The sequence below is a fragment of the Dendrobates tinctorius genome, unplaced genomic scaffold (genome assembly GCF_039654945.1).
Source record: "Dendrobates tinctorius isolate UK_male_01 unplaced genomic scaffold, ASM3965494v1 ptg000055l, whole genome shotgun sequence".
NCBI classification, from domain to species: domain Eukaryota; kingdom Metazoa; phylum Chordata; class Amphibia; order Anura; family Dendrobatidae; genus Dendrobates; species Dendrobates tinctorius.
In genome coordinates, this window is record NW_027361723.1 from 3,968,158 (window position 1) to 3,994,037 (window position 25,880).

At 53.5% G+C, this 25,880-nt stretch overlaps 2 protein-coding genes across 2 annotated transcripts in view; one reads left to right on the forward strand and one right to left on the reverse strand.

Moving 5' to 3' along the window:
• The window catches only part of LOC141091667 (1-phosphatidylinositol 4,5-bisphosphate phosphodiesterase gamma-1-like), a 189,775-nt gene extending 169,932 nt beyond the window's left edge, over nt 1-19,843 (reverse strand). Inside the window, exon 1 of the mRNA XM_073577350.1 lies at nt 18,739-19,843. Within this exon, the coding sequence (XP_073433451.1) occupies nt 18,739-18,958 (220 nt within the window). The 5' untranslated portion in view covers nt 18,959-19,843. The remainder of the gene's footprint in view (nt 1-18,738) is intronic.
• Nucleotides 19,844-22,434: 2,591 nt separating this feature from the next.
• The window catches only part of ZC3H3 (zinc finger CCCH-type containing 3), a 156,733-nt gene continuing 153,287 nt past the window's right edge, over nt 22,435-25,880 (forward strand). Inside the window, exons 1-2 of the mRNA XM_073577360.1 lie at nt 22,435-22,707; nt 23,412-24,483. Of these exons, the coding sequence (XP_073433461.1) occupies nt 22,662-22,707; nt 23,412-24,483 (1,118 nt within the window). The 5' untranslated portion in view covers nt 22,435-22,661. The remainder of the gene's footprint in view (nt 22,708-23,411; nt 24,484-25,880) is intronic.

Below are 25,880 nucleotides of genomic sequence, written 5' to 3' on the forward strand. Positions count from 1 at the left end.
TGGCCTGGATGGTCCAGGAGGTGAAGACTATTGTCAGTAACATTCCCTCGGCAGCCAAGTAACAGGCCCGGGGACTGTGGAGCCGTCCGGTCCTGGCACGGGCCCATGTCAGCTGTGGGATGATCGCTGCACATAAAGGGCCCGCTGTGCGCAGAACCTTCCAGATCAGTCACTGAAACACTCTGCACTGCGGTCATCACTTTAGGTGCCACGCCCTGAGCACTTGGTAAGATCTCTGCTTGCTGCACGATACTGAAATCAGGATTACTCACAGTCAGTGGCTGAAAACCCCAGACACATCTGGCCCAAAGCAGCCAATCACAGAGCCCAAGGAAGAAGGAGCAAGTCTCCTCTGATCCTCCAGGTCCCTCTCTAATCCCTGGATCTTCCTACACAGAGCAGAGCTGCAGTATAAAGTATGTGGGGAAGCAGCAGTAGTGTGAGCGTGTAAGAAGGCAGAGGGAGGATTTCAGACCACAGCAGACCCAAACAGTCAATTATGCAGCCAAACTGCACTCACGGAGGAGCACCGTGGCTATAGGTATAACACACAATGTTTCTGACGGTTTACATGGCGCACTTTACATTTACATGGGGCTGCAGCAAAGAGATCAAGAAGAGTCCTTCTAAATCCAAGCATGGCCTGGTAGCTACGGAGGCGGCGGAGGACGTGTGCGGAGTCCATGGCGCAGAGCTCAGCCGCCGCCTCTGGATGATCATTGGCCGTTACCTCGGGGGCAGAGCGGAGCGGACTGATGGCCTCCGCCTCCACGGAGCTCCCTATTCTCTGACTTCCCGCTCCTCCATGTGTCACCTCTCCACTGTGTGAGCTGCTTGCCGCACGGTCATTTAGGGATCGCCCCCCACTAACGTATAGACATTCGGTCCTGTCTTCGTCCAGGAGGGGAAGGATCGTCTCACCATCATCCGTGTACAATCCGTTTTCTTACTCGGCAGTTATTGATCTTACGACCATTGCAGAACTGTGATGTATCAGTCCGGATCGCTCCGATCGGCCGCAGATTATTATCTCGCAGATCTGCTGCCATAATCAGATGGCACACGTCTGATTTATACCCAAGTGTGAATGAAACCCAAACTCACTCACAGACTGGAAACCTCTCACATCCAAGAACTTGCTACAACAGTATCTAACAGCTCCCTCCACCTGATGTTTCGTGACAGTGTATCAGTGCAAGCACAGTGGGGACACATCTGTTACATACTGTATATCTCTCTATTGTGCAAGGCTTGAAGGGATAGTCCCACCTTAAGCATTTCTACTCCATCTGGGATAGGCCATAAAAGCCAGCCAGGGAGACCCCCATCTATTGGGGATCTCCTTTTGGAGTCCAAGCTGTCAGACATTTGCAGCACATTCTGCGGCTAAATTCTAGAAAGATCTCGCTAATCCTGATCGTCCCAAAGTTTGCAGGGGAATCGCTCACCCGCAGTCTGAGAGTCACCCTACATAACCCCATTACTGTAGTATAGTGTTAGGTCATCAGACGCAGTGATGATGTCATCGTCAGCTCATTTTTACACTCGGATCATCTTATTGGGTCCTTATTACAGTGACTGTCCAGAGACGGCGGATCAGATCTGAATCCGATGTCTTCTTCTAGTTCCTAGATCAGCTCCTGTGACTCCGAGGCATCAACCCAGCCACGAAGAGGTTAAAGTGAGCCGTAATCTGCCCCCACCCTCGCTCTGCAGGCTTTATCCTGAGTTCAGCAAGGAAGCTGCAGACTTGGGCAAACAGATTTCTGGGACAGAGACAATAAAAGCAGAGGCTCAGGGTGCACAAGGCAGCAGAGCATCTTGCCAGGGTGCACCAGGCTGTAGAGCATCTCCCGGGGTGCACCAGGCTGCAGAGCATCTCCCGGGGTGCACCAGGCAGCAGAGCATCTTCCCGGGGTCCAACAGGTAGCAGAGCATCTTCCTGGAGTCCAACAGGTAGCAGAGCATCTTCCCGGAGTCCAACAGGTAGCAGAGCATCTTCCCGGGGTCCAACAGGTAGCAGAGCATCTTCCCGGGGTCCAACAGGTAGCAGAGCATCTTCCCGGGGTCCAACAGGTAGCAGAGCATCTTCCCGGGGTCCAACAGGTAGCAGAGCATCTTCCCAGGGTCCAACAGGTTGCAGAGCATCTTCCTGGGTTCCAATCAGTAGTACAGCATCTTCTTGGGGTCCAATCGGTAGCAGAGCATTTTCCCGATGTCCAACAGGAAGAAGATCATCTTCCCAGTGTCCACCAGGAAGTAAAGCATCTTCCCATGGTCTACCAGGCAGCAGAGCTTCCTCCCAGGGTCCAAAAGGCAACAGAGCATCTTCCCAGGATCCAACAGGCAGCATAGCATCTTCTCGGTCTCCACCAGGCAGCGGAGCATCTTCCTGGGGTGCACCAGGGTGTGGAGCATCTTCCTGGGGTGCACCAGGCTGTAGGGCATCTTTTCGGGGTGCACCAAGCTCTAGAGCATCTTCCCGGAGTCCATCAGACAGAAGAGCATCTTCACAATGTCCAACAGGCAGCATAGCATCTTACCGTAGTCCACCAGGAATCAGAGCATCTTCAAAGTGTCCACCAGGAAGCAGAACATATTCTTAGGGTGCGCCAGTTTATAGAGCATCTTCCAGGGGTGCACCAGGGTGTAGAGCATCTTCCCGGGGTGCACCAGGCTGTACAGCATCTTCCCGGGGTGCACCAGGCTGTAGAGCATCTTGCTGGGGTCTACCAGGCAACAGAGCATCTTCCCTGGGTGCACCAGGCAACAGAGCATCTTCCCTGGGTGCACCAGGCAACAGAGCATCTTCCCTGGGTGCACCAGGCAACTGAGCATCTTCCCAGGGTGCACCAGGCAACAGAGCATCTTCCCAGGGTGCACCAGGCAACAGAGCATCTTCCCAGGGTGCACCAGGCAACAGAGCATCTTCCCGGGGTGCACCAGGCAACAGAGCATCTTTCCGGGGTGCACCAGGCAACAGAGCATCTTCCTGGGGTGCACCAGGGTGTAGAGCATCTTCCTGGGGTGCACAAGGCTGTAGAGCATCTTCCTGGGGTGCACAAGGCTGTAGCGATTCTTCCCGGGGTGCACAAGGCTGTAGCGATTCTTCCTGGAGTGCACCGGTCTGTAGAGAATCTTCTCAGTGTCCACAAGGCATTAGGACATCATCCTGGGGTCCAACAGGCAGCAGAACAACTTCCCAGAGTCCACCAGGCAGCAGAGCATCATCCTGGTGTTCACCAGGCAGCACAGTGTCTTCCTGTGGTCAAACGGGCACCACAGCATCTTCCTGGGGTCCACCAGGCAGCAGAGCATATTTCCGGGGGTCCATCAGGCTGTAGAGCATCTTCTTTGGGTGCACCAGGCTGTAGAGTGTCTTCTCAGTGTCCACAAGGCATTAGGGCATCATCCCGGGGTCCACCAGGCAGCAAAGCAACTTCCCAGGGTCCACCAGGTAGCAGAGTATCTTCCCGGGGTCCAAGAGGCAGTAGAGCATCTTCCCAGGGTGCACCAGGCTGTAGAGCATCTTTCCGGGATCCACAATACATCAGAGCCTGTTACCAGGGTCCACCAGGCTGTAGAGCATCTTCCCAAGGTTCAGGAGGCTGTAGAGCATCTTCCCAGGGTCCATCAGGCAACAGAGCATCTTCCTGGGTTCCACAAGGCTGTAAATCATCTTACTGGGGCGCACCAGGCAGTAAATCATCATCATCCTGGGGTGCACCAGGCTGTAGAGCATCTTCTTGGGGTGCACCAGGCACTAGAACATCTACCCGGGGTCCACCAGGCAGAAAAGCATCTTCCGGAAATGCACCGGAACATCTTCACACAGTCCAACAGGCAGCACAGCATCTTACCGGTGTCCACCAGGAATCAGAGCATCGTTAAAGTGTCCACCAGGAAACAGAACATCTTCCACCAGGCAGCAGAGCATCTTCCTGGGTTGCACCAGGCTGTAGAGCATCTTCACAGGGTGCACCAGAGCATCTTCCTGGGGTCCAATAGGCAACAGGGTATCTTCCCGGGGTGCACCAAGCTGTAGAAGATCTTCCCGGGGTGCACAAAGCTGTAGAAGATCTTCCCGGGGTGCATCAGGCTGTAGAGCATCTTCCCGGGGTGCATCAGGCTATAGAGCATCTTCCCGGGGTGCATCAGGCTATAGAGCATCTTCCCGGGGTGCATCAGGCTATAGAGCATCTTCCCGGGGTGCATCTGGCTGTAGAGCATCTTCCCGGGGTGCATCAGGCTGTAGAGCATCTTCCTGGGGTGCATCAGGCTGTAGAGCATCTTCCCGGGGTGCATCAGGCTGTAGAGCATCTTCCCGGGGTGCATCAGGCTGTAGAGCATCTTCCCGGGGTGCATCAGGCTGTAGAGCATCTTCCCGGGGTGCATCAGGCTGTAGAGCATCTTCCCGGGGTGCATCAGGCTGTAGAGCATCTTCCCGGGGTGCATCAGGCTGTAGAGCATCTTCCCGGGGTGCATCAGGCTGTAGAGCATCTTCCCGGGGTGCATCAGGCTGTAGAGCATCTTCCCGGGGTGCATCAGGCTGTAGAGCATCTTCCCGGGGTGCATCAGGCTGTAGAGCATCTTCCCGGGGTGCATCAGGCTGTAGAGCATCTTCCCGGGGTGCATCAGGCTGTAGAGCATCTTCCCGGGGTGCATCAGGCTGTAGAGCATCTTCCCGGGGTGCATCAGGCTGTAGAGCATCTTCCCGGGGTGCATCAGGCTGTAGAGCATCTTCCCGGGGTGCATCAGGCTGTAGAGCATCTTCCCAGGGTGCATCAGGCTGTAGAGCATCTTCCCAGGGTGCATCAGGCTGTAGAGCATCTTCCCAGGGTGCATCAGGCTGTAGAGCATCTTCCCGGGGTGCATCAGGCTGTAGAGCATCTTCCCGGGGTGCATCAGGCTGTAGAGCATCTTCCCGGGGTGCATCAGGCTGTAGAGCATCTTCCAGGGGTGCACCAGGCTGTAGAGCATCTTCCTGGGGTGCACCAGGCTGTAGAGCATCTTCCTGGGGTGCACCAGGCAGCAGAGCATCTTCCAGAATTGCACAAGGCTGTAAATCATCTTCCTGAGGTGCACCAGGCAGTAAATCATCATCCTGGGGTGCACCAGGCTGTAGAGCATCTTTGCGGGGTGCACCAGGTTGTAGAGCATCTTCTTGGGGTGCACCAGGCTCTAGAGCATCTACCCGGGGTCCACCAGGCAGAAGAGCATCTTCCGGAAATGCACCGGAATATCTTCACACGGTCCATCAGGCAGCACAGCATCTTCCTGGTGTCCACCAGGAATCAGAGAGTCTTTAAAGTGTCCACCAGGAAAAAACATCTTACACCAGGCAGGAGAGCATCTTCCTTGGGTGCAGCAGGCTGTACAGCATCTTCCCAAGGTGCACCAGGCAGCAGAGCATCTTCCCGGGGTCCACCAGGCAATAGTGCATCTTCACCGGGTGCACCAAGCTGTAGAGCATCTTCCCAGGGTGCACCAGGCTGTAGAGCATCTTCCCGGGGTGCATCAAGCTGTAGAGCATCTTCCCGGGGTGCACAAGGCTGTAGATATTCTTCCTGGAGTGCACCGGTCTGTAGAGAATCTTCTCAGTGTCCACAAGGCATTAGGACATCATCCTGGGGTCCAACAGACAGCAGAACAACTTCCCAGAGTCTACCAGGCAGCAGAGCATCATCCTGGGGTTCACCAGGCAGCAGAGTATCTTCCTGTGGTCAAACAGGCACCACGGCATCTTCCTGGGGTCCACCAGGCAGCAGAGCAAATTTCCGGGGGTCCATCAGGCTGTAGAGCATCTTCCTGGGGTGCACCAGGCTGTAGAGAATCTTCTCAGTGTCCACAAGGCAGTAGGGCATCATCCCAGGGTCCACCAGGCAGCAAAGCAACTTCCCAGGGTCCACGAGGCAGCAGAGCATCATCTTGGGGTCCACCAGGCAGCAGAGTATCTTCCTGGGGTCCAAGAGGCAGTAGAGCATCTTCCCAGGGTGCACCAGGCTGTAGGGCATCTTTCCAGGATCCACAACACATCAGAGCCTGTTACCAGAGTCCACCAGGCTGTAGAGCATCTTCCCAAGGTTCAGGAGGCTATAGAGCATCTTCCCAGGGTCCATCAGGCAGCAGAGCATCTTCCTGGGTTCCACAAGGCTCTAAATCATCTTCCTGGGGCGCACCAGGCAGTAAATCATCATCCTGGGGTGCAACAGGCTGTAGAGCATCTTCTCAGGGTGCACCAGGCACTAGAGCATCTACCCGGAGTCCACCAGGCAGAAGAGCATCTTGCGGAAATGCACCGGAACATCTTCATACGGTCCAACAGGCAGCACATCAACTTACCGGTGTCCAACAGGAATCAGAGCATCTTTAAAGTGTCCACCAGGAAACAGAACATCTTCCACCAGGCAGTAGAGCATCTTCCTGGGGTGCACCAGGCTGTACAGCATTTTCCTGGGGTGCAACAGGCTGTAGAGCATATTCCCAGGGTGCACCAGGCAGCAGAGCATCTTCCTGGGGTCCAATAGGCAACAGAGCATCTACACGGGGTGCACCAAGCTGTAGAGCATCTTCCCAGGGTGCACCAGTCTGTAGAGCATCTTCCCGGGGTGCACCAGGCTGTAGAGCATCTTCCCAGGGTGCACCAGGCTGTAGAGCATCTTCCCAGGGTGCACCAGGCTGTAGAGCATCTTCCTGTGGTGCACCAGGCTGTAGAGCATCTTCCTGTGGTGCACCAGGCTGTAGAGCATCTTCCTGTGGTGCACCAGGCTGTAGAGCATCTTCCTGGGGTGCAACAGGCTGTAGAGCATCTTCCTGGGGAGCAACAGGCTGTAGAGCATCTTCCTGGGGAGCAACAGGCTGTAGAGCATCTTCCTGGGGTGCACAAGGCTGTAGAGCATCTTCCTGGGGTGCACAAGGCTGTAGAGCATCTTCCTGGGGTGCTCAAGGCTGTACAACATCTTCCCAGGGTGCAACAGGCAGCAAAGCATCTTCCTGGGGTCCACCAGGCAATAGAGCATCTTCACAGGGTGCACCAAGCTGTAGAGCATCTTCCCAGGGTGCACCAGGCTGTAGAGAATCTTCCCGGGGTGCATCAAGCTGTAGAGCATCTTCCTGGGGTGCACCAGGCTGTAGAGTATCTACTCAGTGTCCACAAGGCATTAGGGTATCATCTTGGGGTCAACCAGACAGCAGAGCATCATCCCAGGGTCCAACAGGCAGTAGAGCATTATCCTGGGGTCCAACAGGCAGTAGAGCATCATTCTGGGGTCCATCAGGCAGCATAGCATCTTCCTGGGGTCCACCAGGCAGCAGAGCATTTTCCCAGGGTCTATCCGACAGAAGAGCATCTTCCAGGGATGGAACAGAGCATCTTCACAGGGTCCAACAAGCAGCAGAGTATCTTCCTGGTGTCCACCAGGAAGCAGAGCATCTTCCAAGTATCTTCCAAGGGTGAACCAGGCAGGAGAGCATCTTCCCAGGGTCCACCAGGTAGCAGAGCATCTTCCCGGGGTTCAACAGGCAGCAGAGCATCTTCCCACGATCTACAAGGCATCAGAGCATGTTAGGGTGCACCAGCTGTAGAGCATCTTTCCAGGGTGCACCAGCTGTAGATCATCTTTCCAGGGTGCACCAGGCAGCAGAGCATCTTTCCTGGTTGCATCAGATTGTACAGCATTTTCACTGGGTCTACCATGCAGCAGAGCATCTTCCCAGAGCTTTTTGGACATGGAAATGTCATTCTCCAGTAGGACTTGGCCCCTGTCCACACTGCCAAAAGTACCAGTACCATTTTTGGTTTAAAAACAACAGTATCGCTGTGCTTGATTGTCTATGGGATTAAGGTCAAGCGAGTTTGCTGCCAATCTATTGGGTATTGTAAAGAGGAAGAAGAGAGACACCAGACCCAACAATGCAGTCGAGCTGAAGGCTGCTATCAAAGCAACCTGGGCTTCCATAACCCCTCAACAGTGCCACAGGCTGATCACCTCCATGCCACACCGCATTGATGCAGTAATTGATGCAAAAGGAGCCCCGACCAAGTATTGAGTGCATTTACTGATCATACATTTCAGTAGGTTAACATTTCAGTTTGTACAATCATTTTTCAAGCTGGTGTTATAAAGTATTCTAATTTACTGAGATAATGACTTTTGGGTTTTCATTGGCTGTAAGCCATAATCATCAACATTATCAGAAATAAACACGTGAAATAGATCACACTGTGTGTAATGACTCTATAGAATAGAGGAGAGTCACTTTATCTATTGAAGAACTGAAATAAATGCACTTTTTGACGATATTCTAATTTTGGGAGAATCACCTGTAGATACTAGTAAGTATACTAGTAAAATCACAAAACCCACAATTCATCACTGACGTGAAAAAGCAGACAAATCTCTGGACACAGGGGTCTGACTGTACCCAGCATAGAGGGGCACTGATCTCAGCTCAGGACACAGGGGTCTGACTGTACCCAGTATAGAGGGGGCACTGATCTCAGCTCAGGACACAGGGCTCTGACTGTACCCAGTATAGAGGGGCACTGATCTCAGCTCAGGACACAGGGGTCTGACTGTACCCAGCATAGAGGGGCACTGATCTCAGCTCAGGACACAGGGGTCTGACTGTACCCAGTATAGAGGGGGCACTGATCTCAGCTCAGGACACAGGGCTCTGACTGTACCCAGCATAGAGGGGCACTGATCTCAGCACAGGACACAGGGGTCTGACTGTACCCAGCATAGAGGGGGCACTGATCTCAGCTCAGGACACAGGGGTCTGACTGTACCCAGTATAGAGGGGCACTGATCTCAGCTCAGGACACAGGGGTCTGACTGTACCCAGCATAGAGGGGCACTGATCTCAGCTCAGGACACAGGGGTCTGACTGTACCCAGTATAGAGGGGCACTGATCTCAGCTCAGGACACAGGGGTCTGACTGTACCCAGCATAGAGGGGCACTGATCTCAGCTCAGGACACAGGGGTCTGACTGTACCCAGTATAGAGGGGGCACTGATCTCAGCTCAGGACACAGGGCTCTGACTGTACCCAGCATAGAGGGGCACTGATCTCAGCACAGGACACAGGGGTCTGACTGTACCCAGCATAGAGGGGGCACTGATCTCAGCTCAGGACACAGGGCTCTGACTGTACCCAGCATAGAGGGGCACTGATCTCAGCTCAGGACACAGGGCTCTGACTGTACCAGGATACAGAGGGCACTGATCTCAGCTCAGGACACAGGGCTCTGACTGTACCAGGATACAGAGGGCACTGATCTCAGCTCAGGACACAGGGGTCTGACTGTACCCAGCATAGAGGGGGCACTGATCTCAGCTCAGGACACAGGGTTCTGACTGTACCCAGCATAGAGGGGGCACTGATCTCAGCTCAGGACACAGGGTTCTGACTGTACCCAGCATAGAGGGGGCACTGATCTCAGCTCAGGACCCAGGGGTCTGACTGTACCCAGCATAGAGGGGGCACCGATCTCAGCTCAGAACCCAGGGGTCTGACTGTACCCAGCACAGAGAGGGCACTGATCTCAGCTCAGGACACAGGGGTCTGACTGTACCCAGCATAGAGGGGGCACTGATCTCAGCTCAGGACCCAGGGGTCTGACTGAACCCAGCATAGAGGGGCACTGATCTCAGCTCAGGACCCAGGGGTGTGACTGTACCCAGGATACAGGGGGCACTGATCCCAGCTAGGGACACAGGGGTCTGACTGTACCCAGCATAGAGGGGGCACTGATCTCGGCTCAGGACACAGGGGTCTGACTGTACCCAGCATAGAGGGGCCACTGATCTCAGCTCAGGAACCAGGGGTCTGACTGTACCCAGCATAGAGGGGGCACTGATCTCAGCTCAGAACCCAGGGGTCTGACTGTACCCAGCATAGAGGGGGCACCGATCTCAGCTCAGAACCCAGGGGTCTGACTGTACCCAGCACAGAGAGGGCACTGATCTCAGCTCAGGACACAGGGGTCTGACTGTACCCAGCATAGAGGGGGCACTGATCTCAGCTCAGGACCCTGGGGTCTGACTGAACCCACCATAGAGGGGCACTGATCTTAGCTCAGGACCCATGGGTGTGACTGTACCCAGGATACAGGGGGCACTGATCCCAGCTAGGGACACAGGGGTCTGACTGTACCCAGCATAGAGGGGGCACTGATCTCGGCTCAGGACACAGGGGTCTGACTGTACCCAGCATAGAGGGGCCACTGATCTCAGCTCAGGACCCAGGGGTCTGACTGTACCCAGGATACAGGGGGCACTGATCCCAGCTAGGGACACAGGGGTCTGACTGTACCCAGCATAGAGGGGGCACTGATCTCAGCTCAGGACACAGGGGTCTGACTGTACCCAGCATAGAGGGGGCACTGATCTCGGCTCAGGACACAGGGGTCTGACTGTACCCAGCATAGAGGGGGCACTGATCTCAGCTCAGGACACAGGGGTCTGACTGTACCCAGCATAGAGGGGGCACTGATCTCAGCTCAGGACACAGGGGTCTGACTGTACCCAGCATAGAGGGGGCACTGATCTCAGCTCAGGACCCAGGGGTCTGACTGTACCCAGGATACAGGGGGCACTGATCCCAGCTAGGGACACAGGGGTCTGACTGTACCCAGCATAGAGGGACACTGAACTCAGCTCAGGACACAGGGCTCTGACTGTACCCAGCATAGAGGGGCACTGATCTCAGCTCAGGACACAGCGGTCTGACTGTACCAGGATACAGGGGGGACTAATCCCAGCTAGAGACACAGGGGTCTGACTGTACCCAGCATAGAGGGGGCATTGGTCTCAGCTCAGGACACAGGGGTCTGACTGTACCCAGTATAGAGGGGGCACTGATCCCAGCTAGAGACACAGGGGTCTGACTGTACCCAAGATACAGGGGGCACTGATCTCAGTTCAGGACACAGGGGTCTGATTGTACCCAGCATAGAGGGGCACTGAACTCAGCTCGGGACACAGGGGTCTGACTGTACCCAGGATACAGGGGGCACTGATCCCAGCTAGGGACCCAGGGGTCTGACTGTACCCAGTATAGAGGGGGCACTGATCTCAGCACAGGACACAGGGCTCTGACTGTACCCAGCATAGAGGGGGCACTGATCTCAGCTCAGGACACAGGGGTCTGACTGTACCCAGTATAGAGGGGGCACTGATCTCAGCACAGGACACAGGGGTCTGACTGTACCCGGCATAGAGGGGGCACTGATCTCAGCTCAGGACACAGGGCTCTGACTGTACCCAGCATAGAGGGGCACTGATCTCAGCTCAGGACACAGGAGTCTGACTGTACCCAGGATACAGGGGGCACTGATCTCAGCTCAGGACACAGGGGTCTGACTGTACCCAGTATAGAGGGGGCACTGATCTCAGCACAGGACACAGGGGTCTGACTGTACCCAGCATAGAGGGGGCACTGATCTCAGCTCAGGACACAGGGGTCTGACTGTACCCAGTATAGAGTGGGCACTGATCTCAGCACAGGACACAGGGGTCTGATTGTACCCAGCATAGAGGGGGCACTGATCTCAGCTCAGGACACAGGGCTTTGACTGTACCCAGCATAGAGGGGCACTGATCTCAGCTCAGGATACAGGGGTCTGACGGTACCCAGCATAGAGGGGGCACTGATCTCAGCTCAGGACACTGGGGTCTGACTGTACCCAGCATAGAGGGGGCACTGGTCTCAGCACAGGACACAGGAGTCTGACTGTACCCAGGATACAGGGGGCACTGATCTCAGCTCAGGACACAGGGGTCTGACTGTACCCAGGATACAGGGGGCACTGATCTCAGCTCAGGACACAGGAGTCTGACTGTACCCAGGATACAGGGGGCACTGATCTCAGCTCAGGACACAGAGGTCTGACTGTACCCAGTATAGAGGGGGCACTGATCTCAGCACAGGACACAGGGGTCTGACTGTACCAAGCATAGAGGGGGCACTGATCTCAGCTCAGGACACAGGAGTCTGACTGTACCCAGCATAGAGGGGCACTGATCTCAGCTCAGGACACAGGAGTCTGACTGTACCCAGGATACAGGGGGCACTGATCTCAGCTCAGGACACAGGGGTCTGACTGTACACAGTATAGAGGGGGCACTGATCTCAGCACAGGACACAGGGGTCTGACTGTACCCAGGATACAGGGGGCACTGATCTCAGCTCAGGACACAGGGGTCTGACTGTACCCAGTATAGAGGGGGCACTGATCTCAGCTCAGGACACAGGGGTCTGACTGTACCCAGGATACAGGGGGCACTGATCTCAGCTCAGGACACAGGAGTGTGACTGTACCCAGGATACAGGGGGCACTGATCTCAGCTCAGGACACAGAGGTCTGACTGTACCCAGTATAGAGGGGGCACTGATCTCAGCACAGGACACAGGGCTCTGACTGTACCCAGCATAGAGGGGCACTGATCTCAGCTCAGGACACAGGGGTCTGACTGTACCCAGTATAGAGGGGGCACTGATCTCAGCACAGGGGTCTGACTGTGCCCGGCATAGAGGGGGCACTGATCTCAGCTCAGGACACAGGGCTCTGACTGTACCCAGCATAGAGGGGCACTGATCTCAGCTCAAGACACAGGAGTCTGACTGTACCCAGGATACAGGGGGAACTGGTCTCAGCACAGGACCCAGGGTTCTGACTGTACCCAGGATACAGGGGGCACTGATCTCAGCTCAGGACACAGGGGTCTGACTGTACCCAGCATAGAGGGGGCAGTGATCTCAGCTCAGGACACAGGGGTCTGACTGTACCCAGCATAGAGGGGGCACTGATCTCAGCTCAGGACACAGGGGTCTGACTGTACCCAGCATAGAGGGGGCACTGATCTCAGCTCAGGACACAGGGGTCTGACTGTACCCAGCATAGAGGGGGCACTGATCTCAGCTCAGGACACAGGGGTCTGACTGTACCCAGTAGAGTGGGCACTGATCTCAGCACAGGACACAGGGGTCTGACTGTACCCAGCACAGAGAGGGCACTTATCTCAGCTCAGGACACAGGGGTCTGACTGTACCCAGCACAGAGAGGGCACTGATCTTAGCTCAGGACACAGGGGTCTGACGGTACCCAGCATAGAGGGGGCACTGATCTTAGCTCAGGACACAGGGCTCTGACTGTACCCAGCATAGAGGGGCACTGATCTCAGCTCAGGACACTGGAGTCTGACTGTACCCAGGATACAGGGGGCACTGATCTCAGCTCAGGACACAGGGGTCTGACTGTACCCAGTATAGAGGGGGAACTGATCTCAGCACAGGACACAGGGGTCTGACTGTACCCAGGATACAGGGGGCACTGATCTCAGCTCAGGACACAGGGGTCTGACTGTACCCAGTATAGAGGGGGCACTGATCTCAGCTCAGGACACAGGGGTCTGACTGTACCCAGGATACAGGGGGCACTGATCTCAGCTCAGGACACAGGGGTCTGACTGTACCCAGGATACAGGGGGCACTGATCTCAGCTCAGGACACAGAGGTCTGACTGTACCCAGTATACAGGGGGCACTGATCTCAGCTCAGGACACTGGGGTCTGACTGTACCCAGTATAGAGGGGGCACTGATCTCAGCACAGGACACAGGGGTCTGACTGTACCCAGGGGGCACTGATCTCAGCTCAGGACACAGGGGTCTGACTGTACCCAGTATAGAGGGGGCACTGATCTCAGCTCAGGACACAGGGGTCTGACTGTACCCAGGATACAGGGGGCACTGATCTCAGCTCAGGACACAGGAGTCTGACTGTACCCAGGATACAGGGGGCACTGATCTCAGCTCAAGACACAGAGGTCTGACTGTACCCAGTATAGAGGGGGCACTGATCTCAGCACAGGACACAGGGCTCTGACTGTACCCAGCATAGAGGGGCACTGATCTCAGCTCAGGACACAGGGGTCTGACTGTACCCAGTATAGAGGGGGCACTGATCTCAGCACAGGACACAGGGGTCTGACTGTACCCGGCATAGAGGGGGCACTGATCTCAGCTCAGGACACAGGGCTCTGACTGTACCCAGCATAGAGGGGCACTGATCTCAGCTCAAGACACAGGAGTCTGACTGTACCCAGGATACAGGGGGCACTGGTCTCAGCAAAGGACCCAGGGGTCTGACTGTACCCAGGATACAGGGGGCACTGATCTCAGCTCAGGACACAGGGGTCTGACTGTACCCAGCATAGAGGGGGCACTGATCTCAGCTCAGGACACAGGGGTCTGACTGTACCCAGCATAGAGGGGGCACTGATCTCAGCTCAGGACACAGGGGTCTGACTGTACTCAGCATAGAGGGGGCACTGATCTCAGCTCAGGACACAGGGGTCTGACTGTACCCAGCATAGAGGGGGCACTGATCTCAGCACAGGACACAGGGGTCTGACTGTACCCAGCACAGAGAGGGCACTTATCTCAGCTCAGGACACAGGGGTCTGACTGTACCCAGCACAGAGAGGGCACTGATCTTAGCTCAGGACACAGGGGTCTGACGGTACCCAGCATAGAGGGGGCACTGATCTCAGCTCAGGACACTGGGGTCTGACTGTACCCAGCATAGAGGGGGCACTGGTCTCAGCACAGGACACAGGAGTCTGACTGTACCCAGGATACAGGGGGCACTGATCTCAGCTCAGGACACAGGGGTCTGACTGTACCCAGCATAGAGGGGGCACGGAGCTCAACTCAGGACACAGGGGTCTGACTGTACCCGGATAGAGGGGGCACTGATCTCAGCTCAGGACACAGGGGTCTGACTGTACCCAGCATAGAGGGGGCACTGATCTCAGCTCAGGACACAGGGGTCTGACTGTACCCAGCATAGAGGGGGCACTGATCTCAGCTCAGGACACAGGGGTCTGACTGTACCCAGCATAGAGGGGGCACTGATCTCAGCTCAGGACACAGGGGTCTGACTGTACCCAGCATAGAGGGGGCACTGATCTCAGCTCAGGACACAGGGGTCTGACTGTACCCAGCAGAGGGGGCACTGATCTCAGCTCAGGACACAGGGGTCTGACTGTACCCAGCATAGAGGGGGCACTGATCTCAGCTCAGGACACAGGGGTCTGACTGTACCCAGCATAGAGGGGGCACTGATCTCAGCTCAGGACACAGGGGTCTGACTGTACCCGGATAGAGGGGGCACTGATCTCAGCTCAGGACACAGGGGTCTGACTGTACCCAGCATAGAGGGGGCACTGATCTCAGCTCAGGACACAGGGGTCTGACTGTACCCAGCATAGAGGGGGCACTGATCTCAGCTCAGGACACAGGGGTCTGACTGTACCCAGCATAGAGGGGGCACTGATCTCCGCTCAGGACACAGGGGTCTGACTGTACCCAGCATAGAGGGGGCACTGATCTCAGCTCAGGACACAGGATGGCTGAGGATTTGTTACAATGCATCCAGCCTTGGCATTCTTCTGTCTTATACCATGTGTTATTGTAGGGTGTGGTAATAACAGGTATCTGATCCATTATGAACCAGGACAAGATAATGAGAGGTTTTCATTAACTGGATGTAAGATGATTTCTAGTCACTGACAGCAGACAGAGATTTAGGAAATGGTGAAGAATTGACACAAAGTTCAGTTAGATCCAGAAATACTTTTCCAGTTACCAACTTTTGTGATTTCAGCTCTGCAGGCCGCTAGTTTTTATTTAAGATGAAACACCTGACATGAAATTGAAATGGAGACTTTCAGGTGTAATTAAAGGGGCTGAACAAAACCAGCATGTGAAATGTTGAGGAATTGCAGACATTTTTCTACACTCATTTCAGGGGCTCATAAGTAACTTGACAAATTCACTTTACCATAAAATGTTCATTTGTAATACTTTGTTGCGATTGACGTCCTAAAGTCTGGAGGCCATCACGATGACTCGGCAATTACAGAACACTCCACGTCTTTGATTTTGCCGGATGTTTGGGGTCGTTGTCTTCTGTCCTCTGAAGCAGTGTCCATCCTTGCTGCATTTGGGTGAATGTGAGCAGAAAGTATCGCCCTGTACACACAGAATTCGTCCGGCGGCTTCTGTCACATCATCAATAACCACTAGTGACTCGGTGCCGTTGGAAGCCTTGCATGCCCGCGCCGTCACACTGCCTCCACCATGCTTACTGATGATGTGCTATGCCGAGGATTATGAGCTGTTCCAAGCCTTCTCCAGACTTTCTTCTTCCCATCATTCTAGTGCAGATTGATCTTAGTTTTGCTTTTTCAGACCTGGGCGGCTTGTTAAGATGTTGTTTTTGTCCTTTCAATTTTTCAGGCTGATTAATGGTTTCCATGTTGTGGTGAACCCCATGCATTTGCTCTCATAACATCTTCTCTTTATGGTAGACTTAGACACTAAGATACTGATTTCCTGGTGAGTGGTCCTCACTTGGGGGATGGTGTGAAGTTTTCTTCACTATGGCAAGGATTGTGCGATCACCAACCACTGATGTCTTCCAGGGACATCCAGGCAGTTCTGAGTTCCCAGCTCACCAATGATCTATTTCATTTGCAGAATGTACAAAACTGCTGATTTGGCTGTTCCTAATATTTATGCTATGAAAAGGAGAGTGGAGGGCACCATCCCTTAAAGTAGATCAAGGGATCTACCTAGAGTATGTCATCAATAGCTAAGCACAAAAAGGAAGAAGGGACGGGCTATGCACCAGGGACCACCATAGAGTTATAAGAAAAATAACAACTTCTATTCACAGTCCATAAACACACAAATGATATTGCCTCGTAGGGTTTTTTTGATTTTTATTACTTATGTGATGTACTTTAGGCAAGCCTTCTGATATACACAGGCTATATGAATGGTTATATATTCATTATCTAACAGCTGACACCGACCTCCACATTTTTATGACATTTGGTTGCCTTGTTTGTCTTTATTCCTAAATTGTAACATAAGGGAAGGACAGTCAATATTATAGATCTTGTTTATTGGGTCACGGGTCATGATTTCGGTCCTTTCCTCATTTGGGTCTTTAGGGGATTTATTGTATTTGTTGTGTCTTTTTGTCAATCTTGTTGGTTAAAGATTCAGACATATCTTTTGTCGAGCATTATTGCTCTGGTTATAAACCTCATCTTGGTTTTGGATTTGACTCAGACACATTACCTTTTGTTATATTGAAACTGTTCATCTAGCACCATGAGCGTCTCATATAATATAGTAGGCTTTTCTGGTGTCCGGGGGGGTCACCCCATTAGGGGGTATGTGTTAGTGTTTTTTAAATGTTTTTATATCTGTGTGTTTTTGGACTCTGAATAACAATTGTTATTTTTCTTATAACTATATGGTGGTCCCTGGTGCATAGTATGTCCCTTCTTCCTTTTTGTGTTTAATATTTCTGCTATCTCTCTGATGGATTTCTTCGTTATTTTCAGCCTAAGGATGGTCTGTTTCTCTTGTACGGAGAGCTTGTTTGTCCACATGTTGTGGGTTCACACCAACAGCTTCCAAATGCAAATGGCACACCTAGAATCAGCTCTAGACCTTTTACCTGCTTAATTTATGTTGGACTGACGAGGTAATAGCCCATGTAGCCATTAGACAGCTTATAAGATAATTGTAAAATTACTTTTGGTCCTTTTAAAATGAGGCAGCTCCATATAAAAGAGCAGGAATTCCTAAACCCTTCCTGCAATTGGATGTGAATCACCTCAAATTACAGCTGAGAGTCGGCACTGAAAGCTCAGACTGATAACAGAACTGGACCTGGAATAGGTTTTGGCAAATGACTAAAATGTCAAAAACTTGTCTCACCGTCCAAATATTTCTGAATCTAACTGCATATTAATGAATTCCCAGAATTATTATTACACAGGTGAGCGAACACCGACTCTCAATACTCTGCCAGGAATCATGTGAATAATGGGGTACCTCTGTAGGCAATCGCTCAACCCCCCTCCCCCGGTGTACAGCTGGTGGTCTGTAGACTGCACTGACTCATCCGCCTATGGGACTGACGAGATAAGAACGAGGGGAAACAGAAAACCAGGCTGGTTTCCGGACCCTGAGTCATTAATCTGATTTGTGAGATGAGGCCGCAGGATGCAAGAAAACCGGGCCACAGTGCCAGGGCCTCCACTATGTCTACGGGTACTCATCACTGTGTTATCTGTGGTATTACATAGGACTGCAGGTGACATCTACAAGATTATCTGCACTCACAGAGTTATCACTGTGTTATCTGTGGTGTTACATAGGACTGCGGGTGACATCTTCTACATTATCTGTACTCACAGAGTTATCACTGTGTTATCTGTGGTGTTACATAGGACTGCGGGTGACATCTACTACATTATCTGTACTCACAGAGTTATCACTGTGTTATCTGTGATGTTACATAGGTCTGCGGGTGACATCTACTACATGATCTGTGGTGTTACATGGGACTGCAGGTGACATCTACTACATTATCTGTACTCAGAGATAAATCACTGTGTCATACTGTGGTGTTACATAGGACTGCAGGTGACATCTACTACATTATCTGTACTCAGAGATATATCACTGTGTCATCTGTGGTGTTACATAGGACTGCAGGTGACATCTACTACATTATCTGTACTCACAGAGTTATCACTGTTTTCTGTGGTGTTACATAGGACTGCAGGTATCACTACAGCATCTGATGTGCCCCTGTGACATGTCCAGCTCTGCTGTATCTCTATATAGTCCTGTGTCAGTTACTAACCTTCTCCCTCCACTTTCTCGGGGGTTCTGAACCATATCACCTGCCGGGTGTCGAGCCTCAGCTGGAAGGTTCTCCTCTCGGGCCGCTGAGACTTCTTCTGGTAGAACAGGGTCAGGACTGTCCCGGTCTCCAGATGCCGCATATTTCGGTTGACGTCTCCGGTCTCCATTCTTGGCTCCTCCACGAATCCGTTCATGTTGGCCATTCTACATCCGGACATCGTGGCGCAGGGTCCTCACCGCCGGTCACCTGGGACCTTCCAAAGTCCTGGTAGATCACAGAATGCAGGAAGCCGCATCACAAGAGTGCTATCCTCTGGGGTGATGACCACAGCAGGTCTGGGATCCTGTCCATTCACTGGGATCCACTGCTGTTAAGGCATGTGATGGGTCCCGGGGGTAATCTGGATTGGTGGTCCTGCCGCAGCTGGTCTCCCTCTTGCTTGGGTAATAGACGGAGCAGAGGGATGGAAGCAGACCACACCTAGATCCTCCCTCTACAAGTGCAGATTGGATCTGGACTCCGGACCCCTCCTTTCTGTTCTGTTCACTGGTCCTTTCATGATGTGTGTTGGTCCAAAGATGGAGCAGAGGAAGAACATCTTAAAGGAAGCTAGATCTGTTGCTGCAGGCAGCACTGAAGGGTTAATGACACCCCCCAGAGCGGTACTAATGGATCCCTAATATCCGGATGCTCCTGGGGGACAGGTTACGGTCTGACTAATAGCCGGATAATATCCAGAATCCTGGAAACAAACGCTCTGAAGTGAATCACTGCTAATGAGCCTAATCCAATTTCTCAGGCACCGCCTGGAGCCTGCAAGGTGGCCACAGCCTGACAACCCCGCAGGATGGCTGCAGAGCCGCTACATCTGGGTATCCAGGTGATGGAGAGGGGACGTGCAGCGCTGCAGCCAGTCCTGGCCAGCCAGCAATGCACAAGCCCCACGGACCCCCTCCAAGGTGCAGAGCCGGATCAGGATGACAGGTCACTGGTGCACAGTGCAGTCCTGGGCTTCATCTGGCTGCTCCTGTCTTCTGCAATGGACGCCCAGAGGAAACAGCAATCACACATGGCCGGAAAGAGAACAGAAAAGAATTTAAAAAAAAAAAAAAAAAACACATTTGCAGGATCTTGGCTTAGGAAAGAAAAACACTAGTGAAGAACGGGAAGTGCTGTGTGATGGCGCCATCTAGTGTGCGGCTGTGGGAACCACTGTTTCCAAGATCAGTGTGGGCCCCAATGCAAAATCTCCTACCGGACCCCAATCATCACGAGGTCCTTGATTTGATTGGCCAAAGGGACCTTTAGGGCCCCGCTAAGCTCCAGGACCCAGCTATGACTGCAGCCGTTGCACCCAAGGCCTAAACGGAGAAAATGTTATAAACTTTAAAAAAATAATCAGAATTGAGCGTCCTCAGTGGTTGATACCTTTTAATGGCTAATTGAAAAGATGGTGACACACTGCAGCTTTCGAGACTACTCACGTCTCGTCATCAGGCAAAGACTAATACAACATCTGAAGAATCACATATTTATACACAACACAGCACAGAAATAACGCAATAGACAAGACAAGTGACGTGAAGCGGAATAGGCATTATGGGAGAGGGATAGACAGTTATGGCCATAAATATTGGACCAGTTCATAAATAAATTAACCTTAAAAACTCACCCTCCTCTTGCTCCGCTGCTCTCCGAGGTCCTCATCTTCCCTTGCGATAACTTGAGCCAATCACTGGCTTAGAACCGATGAGGTCAATGATTGTCCGCAGAGATCATGTGGTCAGCGAGGTAAAAAGAGACCTCAAGGATCCCCGGCGCTGGAGCGGACGCTGATTCATCAGGTGGGTGGAGATTTTTTTGTATTTTAAGCTATTTTCTTCAGGTCTTGGAAACCCCCTTTAAAGGGGTCATCCCCAACTCAGCCATCAATAGCCTACGCTTAGTGCGGGTCATCAATATCAGATGGGTTGTGGTCCGGCAGCCCCATGATCTGCCGTTATCAGCGTCGATGGAGGTCAGATGTGTTTTCAGCTGGAGCACCGTACACTGTGTACTGGTCGCTCTCGGTACTGAAGCACAGCTCCTATTAAAGTGAATGTGACCCGAGCTGCAGTCCCTGGAATGGCCAGTATACAGAGGATGGCGCTGTCCTCAGTACATCCTGCTGCTGCCGAACCCCAATAATCTTATCCTCATGACCGTCCCTAAGTCCTGGACAACCAGTGTAAAGCTGCAGTCTGCTGGATTTTTGGAAACGGATCAGGTTGGTCGGGGGCTCAGAGTTCTGGCTGCTAAAGGACAAGGTGACAACAGCTGTAACGCTCTGATATCATTTCTGATCTCCTGAGGTTTAGGCTGTGTGCACACGCTGCGGTTTTTGCTGTGGATCCGCTGCGGATCTGCAGCAGTTCTGCAGTGTACAGTAGCATGTTATCCTATGGGACTTACATTCTGCTGTGCACACGCTGCAGATTTTTAACTGCGGAAAAGCAGCGGTTTTGAATCTGCAGAAAGAAATGACATGTCAATCTTTTCTGTGGATTCTGCTGCGGTTTACCATCTCCTCCATTGTAGAAGTGATAAACTGCAGGGCAATCCGCAGCGTGTGCACATAGCCTAAGGATCTCTGCTTGCTGCCTGTGAAAGCAGAAAGTCTACACAGAGCAGTGCTGCTGATTACCGCCAGGCTAATGCGACAGACCCTCAGCTGTTAGCAGGACACATCAGATTTACTGCCTATAGCTATTTCCATCAACTGACAGCAAGCAGAGATCCTAACTGAGGAGAGAATGTGACCCAGGAGCTCCCCTCGCCCCCCGAAGTCAGCAGGAGCCCCCCCATCCCCCCAAGTCAGCAGGAGCCCCCCTCCCATGGAGTCAGCAGGAGCCCCCCTCCCCCCCGAAGTCAGCAGGAGCCCCCCCATCCCCCCAAGTCAGCAGGAGCCCCCCTCCCATGGAGTCAGCAGGAGCCCCCCTCCCCCCCGAAGTCAGCTGGAGCCGCCCCCCCCCGGGGAGTCAGCAGGAGCCCCCCCATCCCCCAAAGTCAGCAGGAGCCCCCCTGAGGTCAGCAGGAGCCCCCCCCTGAGGTCAGCAGGAGCCCCCCTGAGGTCAGCAGGAGCCCCCCTGAGGTCAGCAGGAGCCCCCCACCGGAGTCAGCAGGAGCCCCCCCCATCCCCTAAAGTCAGCAGGAGCCTCCTCCATCCCCTAAAGTCAGCAGGAGCCCCCCTCCCCCCCGAAGTCAGCAGGAGCTCTCCCCCTGGAGTCAGCAAGAGCCCCCCCCCATCCCCCCAAGTCAGCAGGAACCCCCCCTCCGGAGTCAACAGGAGCCCCCCACCGGAGTCAGCAGGAGCCCCCCCCATCCCCTAAAGTCAGCAGGCGCCCCCCTGAGGTCAGCAGGAGCCCCCCACCGGAGTCAGCAGGAGCCCCCCCTGAGGTCAGCAGGAGCCCCCCACCGGAGTCAGCAGGAGACCCCCACCGGAGTCAGCAGGAGACCCCCCTGTGGTCAGCAGGAGCCCCCCACCGGAGTCAGCAGGAGCCCCCCTCCCCCCCGAAGTCAGCAGGAGCTCTCCCTCCGGAGTCAGCAGGAGCCCCCCTAACCCCAGGCTTGGCTATATGAGATCGCACGTGTCTGACGAGCAGCGGCTTCACAGATACAAGCCAGGAACCTTTCACGACAGATGACACTTCCGGCATTCTTGGTTGCTAGGATACTACCGACCTATCAGAGCAGTCGGGCGCACAGCTGACGCGCAGCAGAGGAGCCGCCATCTTTACTGGTGGCAGAAGAGACCGTGCCCGTGGCGGTTTGTAGAGAGGAGTCGTAAATCTGCGGGCGGCGACCTGCACTGGACGGTGACCGAGGGCAAAACGGGGCGCGTGTTGTAACGTCATCACCGCGCGTCCCGGCCGCTTATTGACATGGACGAGAAGGAGCGTCTGAGACGACAGATCCAACTGCTACAGGGTGAGGGGCCCCGGGAGGGAGACGCTGGGACTCAGGGGCCCCGGAGGGACACGGAGTGAGGGGCACCGGAGGGGAGACACGGGGGGGACACTGGGAGTGAGGGGACACTGGGAGTGAGGGGACACTGGGAGTGAGGGGCCCCGGAGGGGGAGACACAGGGGGACACTGGGAGTGAGGGGGGGGGGGGGGGAGACACTGGGAGTGAGGGGCCCCGGAGGGGGAGACACAGGGGGGACACCGGGAGTGAAGGGCCCCGGGGGGAGACACTGGGAGTGAGGGGGAGGGGGAGACACTGGGAGTGAGGGGCCCCGGAGGGGGCGACACTGGGAGTGAGGGGCCCTGTGGGGGGAGACGTGGACTGAGAAAGGGGGCCCTAGAAGGACAGGCATGCGGAAGATCCTGGGGAGGAGAGGGGGGTGAGGGGAGCACCGGAGGGTGAGGCACGGGGAGAATCTGGGGGGAGAGGGGGAGATGTGGGGGCAGAGATGGAGGCAGAGATCCCTTACTGTCTGTGTCATGCTCACACAGTGGGGGGTGGTCCGGCCTGCAGCCTCCATGTGTCGGTCCATCAGCTGTGGAGCCGCCTCGGCCAGATGTTTTCAGCCTCTGGATATAATGCTGCCGTCCTCTCCCAGCCAGCAGAGATCTTGGCAGCTGAATGTCCGTTCTAGTTGTGCTCAGGATTCTGTTGTTTTTGTTGACAGGTCTCATCGACAGTCATAAAATTATCCACGGTAACGCTCCGGCACCACCACCTGCCACAAATCCAAGATGGCCGACCCCCGCCCAACCACGTGCGGTTTTCCATGGCGGAGGTTACCGGCAGCCTCTGTCAAGTCAGACTGGTTGGAGGAAGAAGTATTCTTTGGTGAACCGCACCTCACAAGCAGCCGAGGCGTCTGTAGGCGAAAATGATACTCCAAAAATTCCAACAGTAATTGACCCCTCCCGGAAGCCCCCTGGCCGATCAAGGGTCTCCAGCAGCTGGGACCACCCTGCAGACACGTCCATGTTCAAGTGGCAAAGTGCCGCATCTCAGGAAAGTCAAAGGCGACTACAGCCCCCAGCGAGCTCTGCTGTGCCATCCACCTCAACGTCGAGGGAGGCAAAACCCACACAAGCAGCGGGCCGCGGACCGGCCCAGACCCACGGAGCCCACCGAGAAAGCGTCAGAGGGGCGTCCAGGACAGGGCAGAGCGTGTCATGCCTGCCACTGTATAAACCTACCCCAGCTGAGGTCCCCGCCATCACCCAACCTCTCTGTAAGAAACCCCTCATATCCCTCCCCAAGACTGAACTGACCCGTGCCCCCCCCAAACCCAACACAAGCCGGACCCCGAGTTCAGTCCAAAATAGCAACGAACCTGCCACTGTAGGAAAACCCCCCAGAAGCCGGAGGACTAAATACATCTGGGTGGCAGATTCCCCTGCGGGTAAGAAAGCCAGTCCTGGCGCCAAGAACATCCCACCTGATCGGAAACAGAAGCCCCCCGAGGCCACAGCGCAGGTGAAAGGGAAGAAAAGTGGCTCCAGCCCAAAGACCACGGCTCAGAAGAGTCGATATAAGTGGAAAGCCGAGAGCATGGCCTCCTCCCAAAACACTGCTGTTGCTCCGAGGAAATCGCCGGCCTTAAACAGAGGGGTTCAGCGGTCCAGCACAGTGATCCCCCAATATAGCAAATCTCCAGCAGTGATGGCGGCCGCCGCCTCGCTCAGGGACTCCGGCTACAAGGTGACAAGCAAAACGAAGGTCATCAGGAGAAGGAGCACGACCAGGTAAAGGGTCCGCGGGGGGCTGTCAGGCCGAATGTAGAGGTCCGTGATGTGTGAGCTGCCGCTTCATAGGTCTCTGAGGAGGCCGTGCACACATCACACACCCTGTAAGGAAATGTCCACGGGGCGTGGGTTTTTTGAAGTCAAAACTTGCTCTCTTGGCAATAAAGAAGCTGCTTCCAAACAGCGGGTTTTGGTGTATATTTTCTGTATTTTTGTCAGGTAGATTTGCCTCTTGCGTATGCTAATAAAAATAAAAAGTGATGCAATTTCCTGAGGTTTTTGCACCAAAAACACAGAAAAACCTGATACCTGCGTTTTTTGCTAAATTTTTGCACTTGCTCATTGCTTTGTATAGGAGAAAAAAGGTGAAAGACGCGACATGCTGCAGTTTTCCATTTCAGTCATGAAAGTAAAACCAATCTACATACATAATATTTCTGAAATCTCATAGATTTTACTGGTGCACAGCTCAAAATTGGCATAAAAAAAGCAGCAATAAAATCAACGCGTGAACATAGCCTCTCACATATGTCTGAATCCTGCCATAAAGTAAAGGTTCATTTATAAAGCTTAAAGAAATTGTCCAGTACATTTCATAAGTGTTAACCACCTTTTTAAAGTGTATGTTCACCTTACATTACTTCTATATTATACTCCAGAGCTGCGCTCACTATTCTGCTTGTAAAGTCACTGTATACATACATTACATTACTGATCCTGAGTTACATCCTGTATTATACCCCAGAGCTGCACTCACTGTTCTGCTGGTGCATTCACTGTGTACATACATTACATTACTGATCCTGAGTTACATCCTATATTATACCCTAGAGCTGCACTCGCTATTCTGCTGGTGCAGTCACTGTGTACATACATTACATTACTGAACCTGAGTTACCTCCTGTATTCTACTCCAGAGCTGCACTCACTATTCTGCTGGTGCAGTCACTGTGTACATACATTACATTACTGATCCTGAGTTACATCCTGTAGTATACTCCAGAGCTGCACTTACTATTCTGCTGGTGCAGTCACTGTGTACATACATTACTGATCCTGAGTTACATCCTGTATTATACCCCAGAGCTGCACTCACTATTCTGCTGGTGCAGTCACTGTGTACATACATTACATTACTGATCCTGAGTTACATCCTGTATTATACCCCAGAGCTGCACTAACTATTCTGCTGGTGCAGTCACTGTGTACATACATTACTGATCCTGAGTTACATCCTGTATTATACCCCAGAGCTGCACTCACTATTCTGGGGCAGTCACTGTGTACATACATTACTGATCCTGAGTTACCTCCTGTATTATACTCCAGAGCTGCACTCACTATTCTGCTGGTGCAGTCACTGTGTACATACATTACATTACTGATCCTGAGTTACA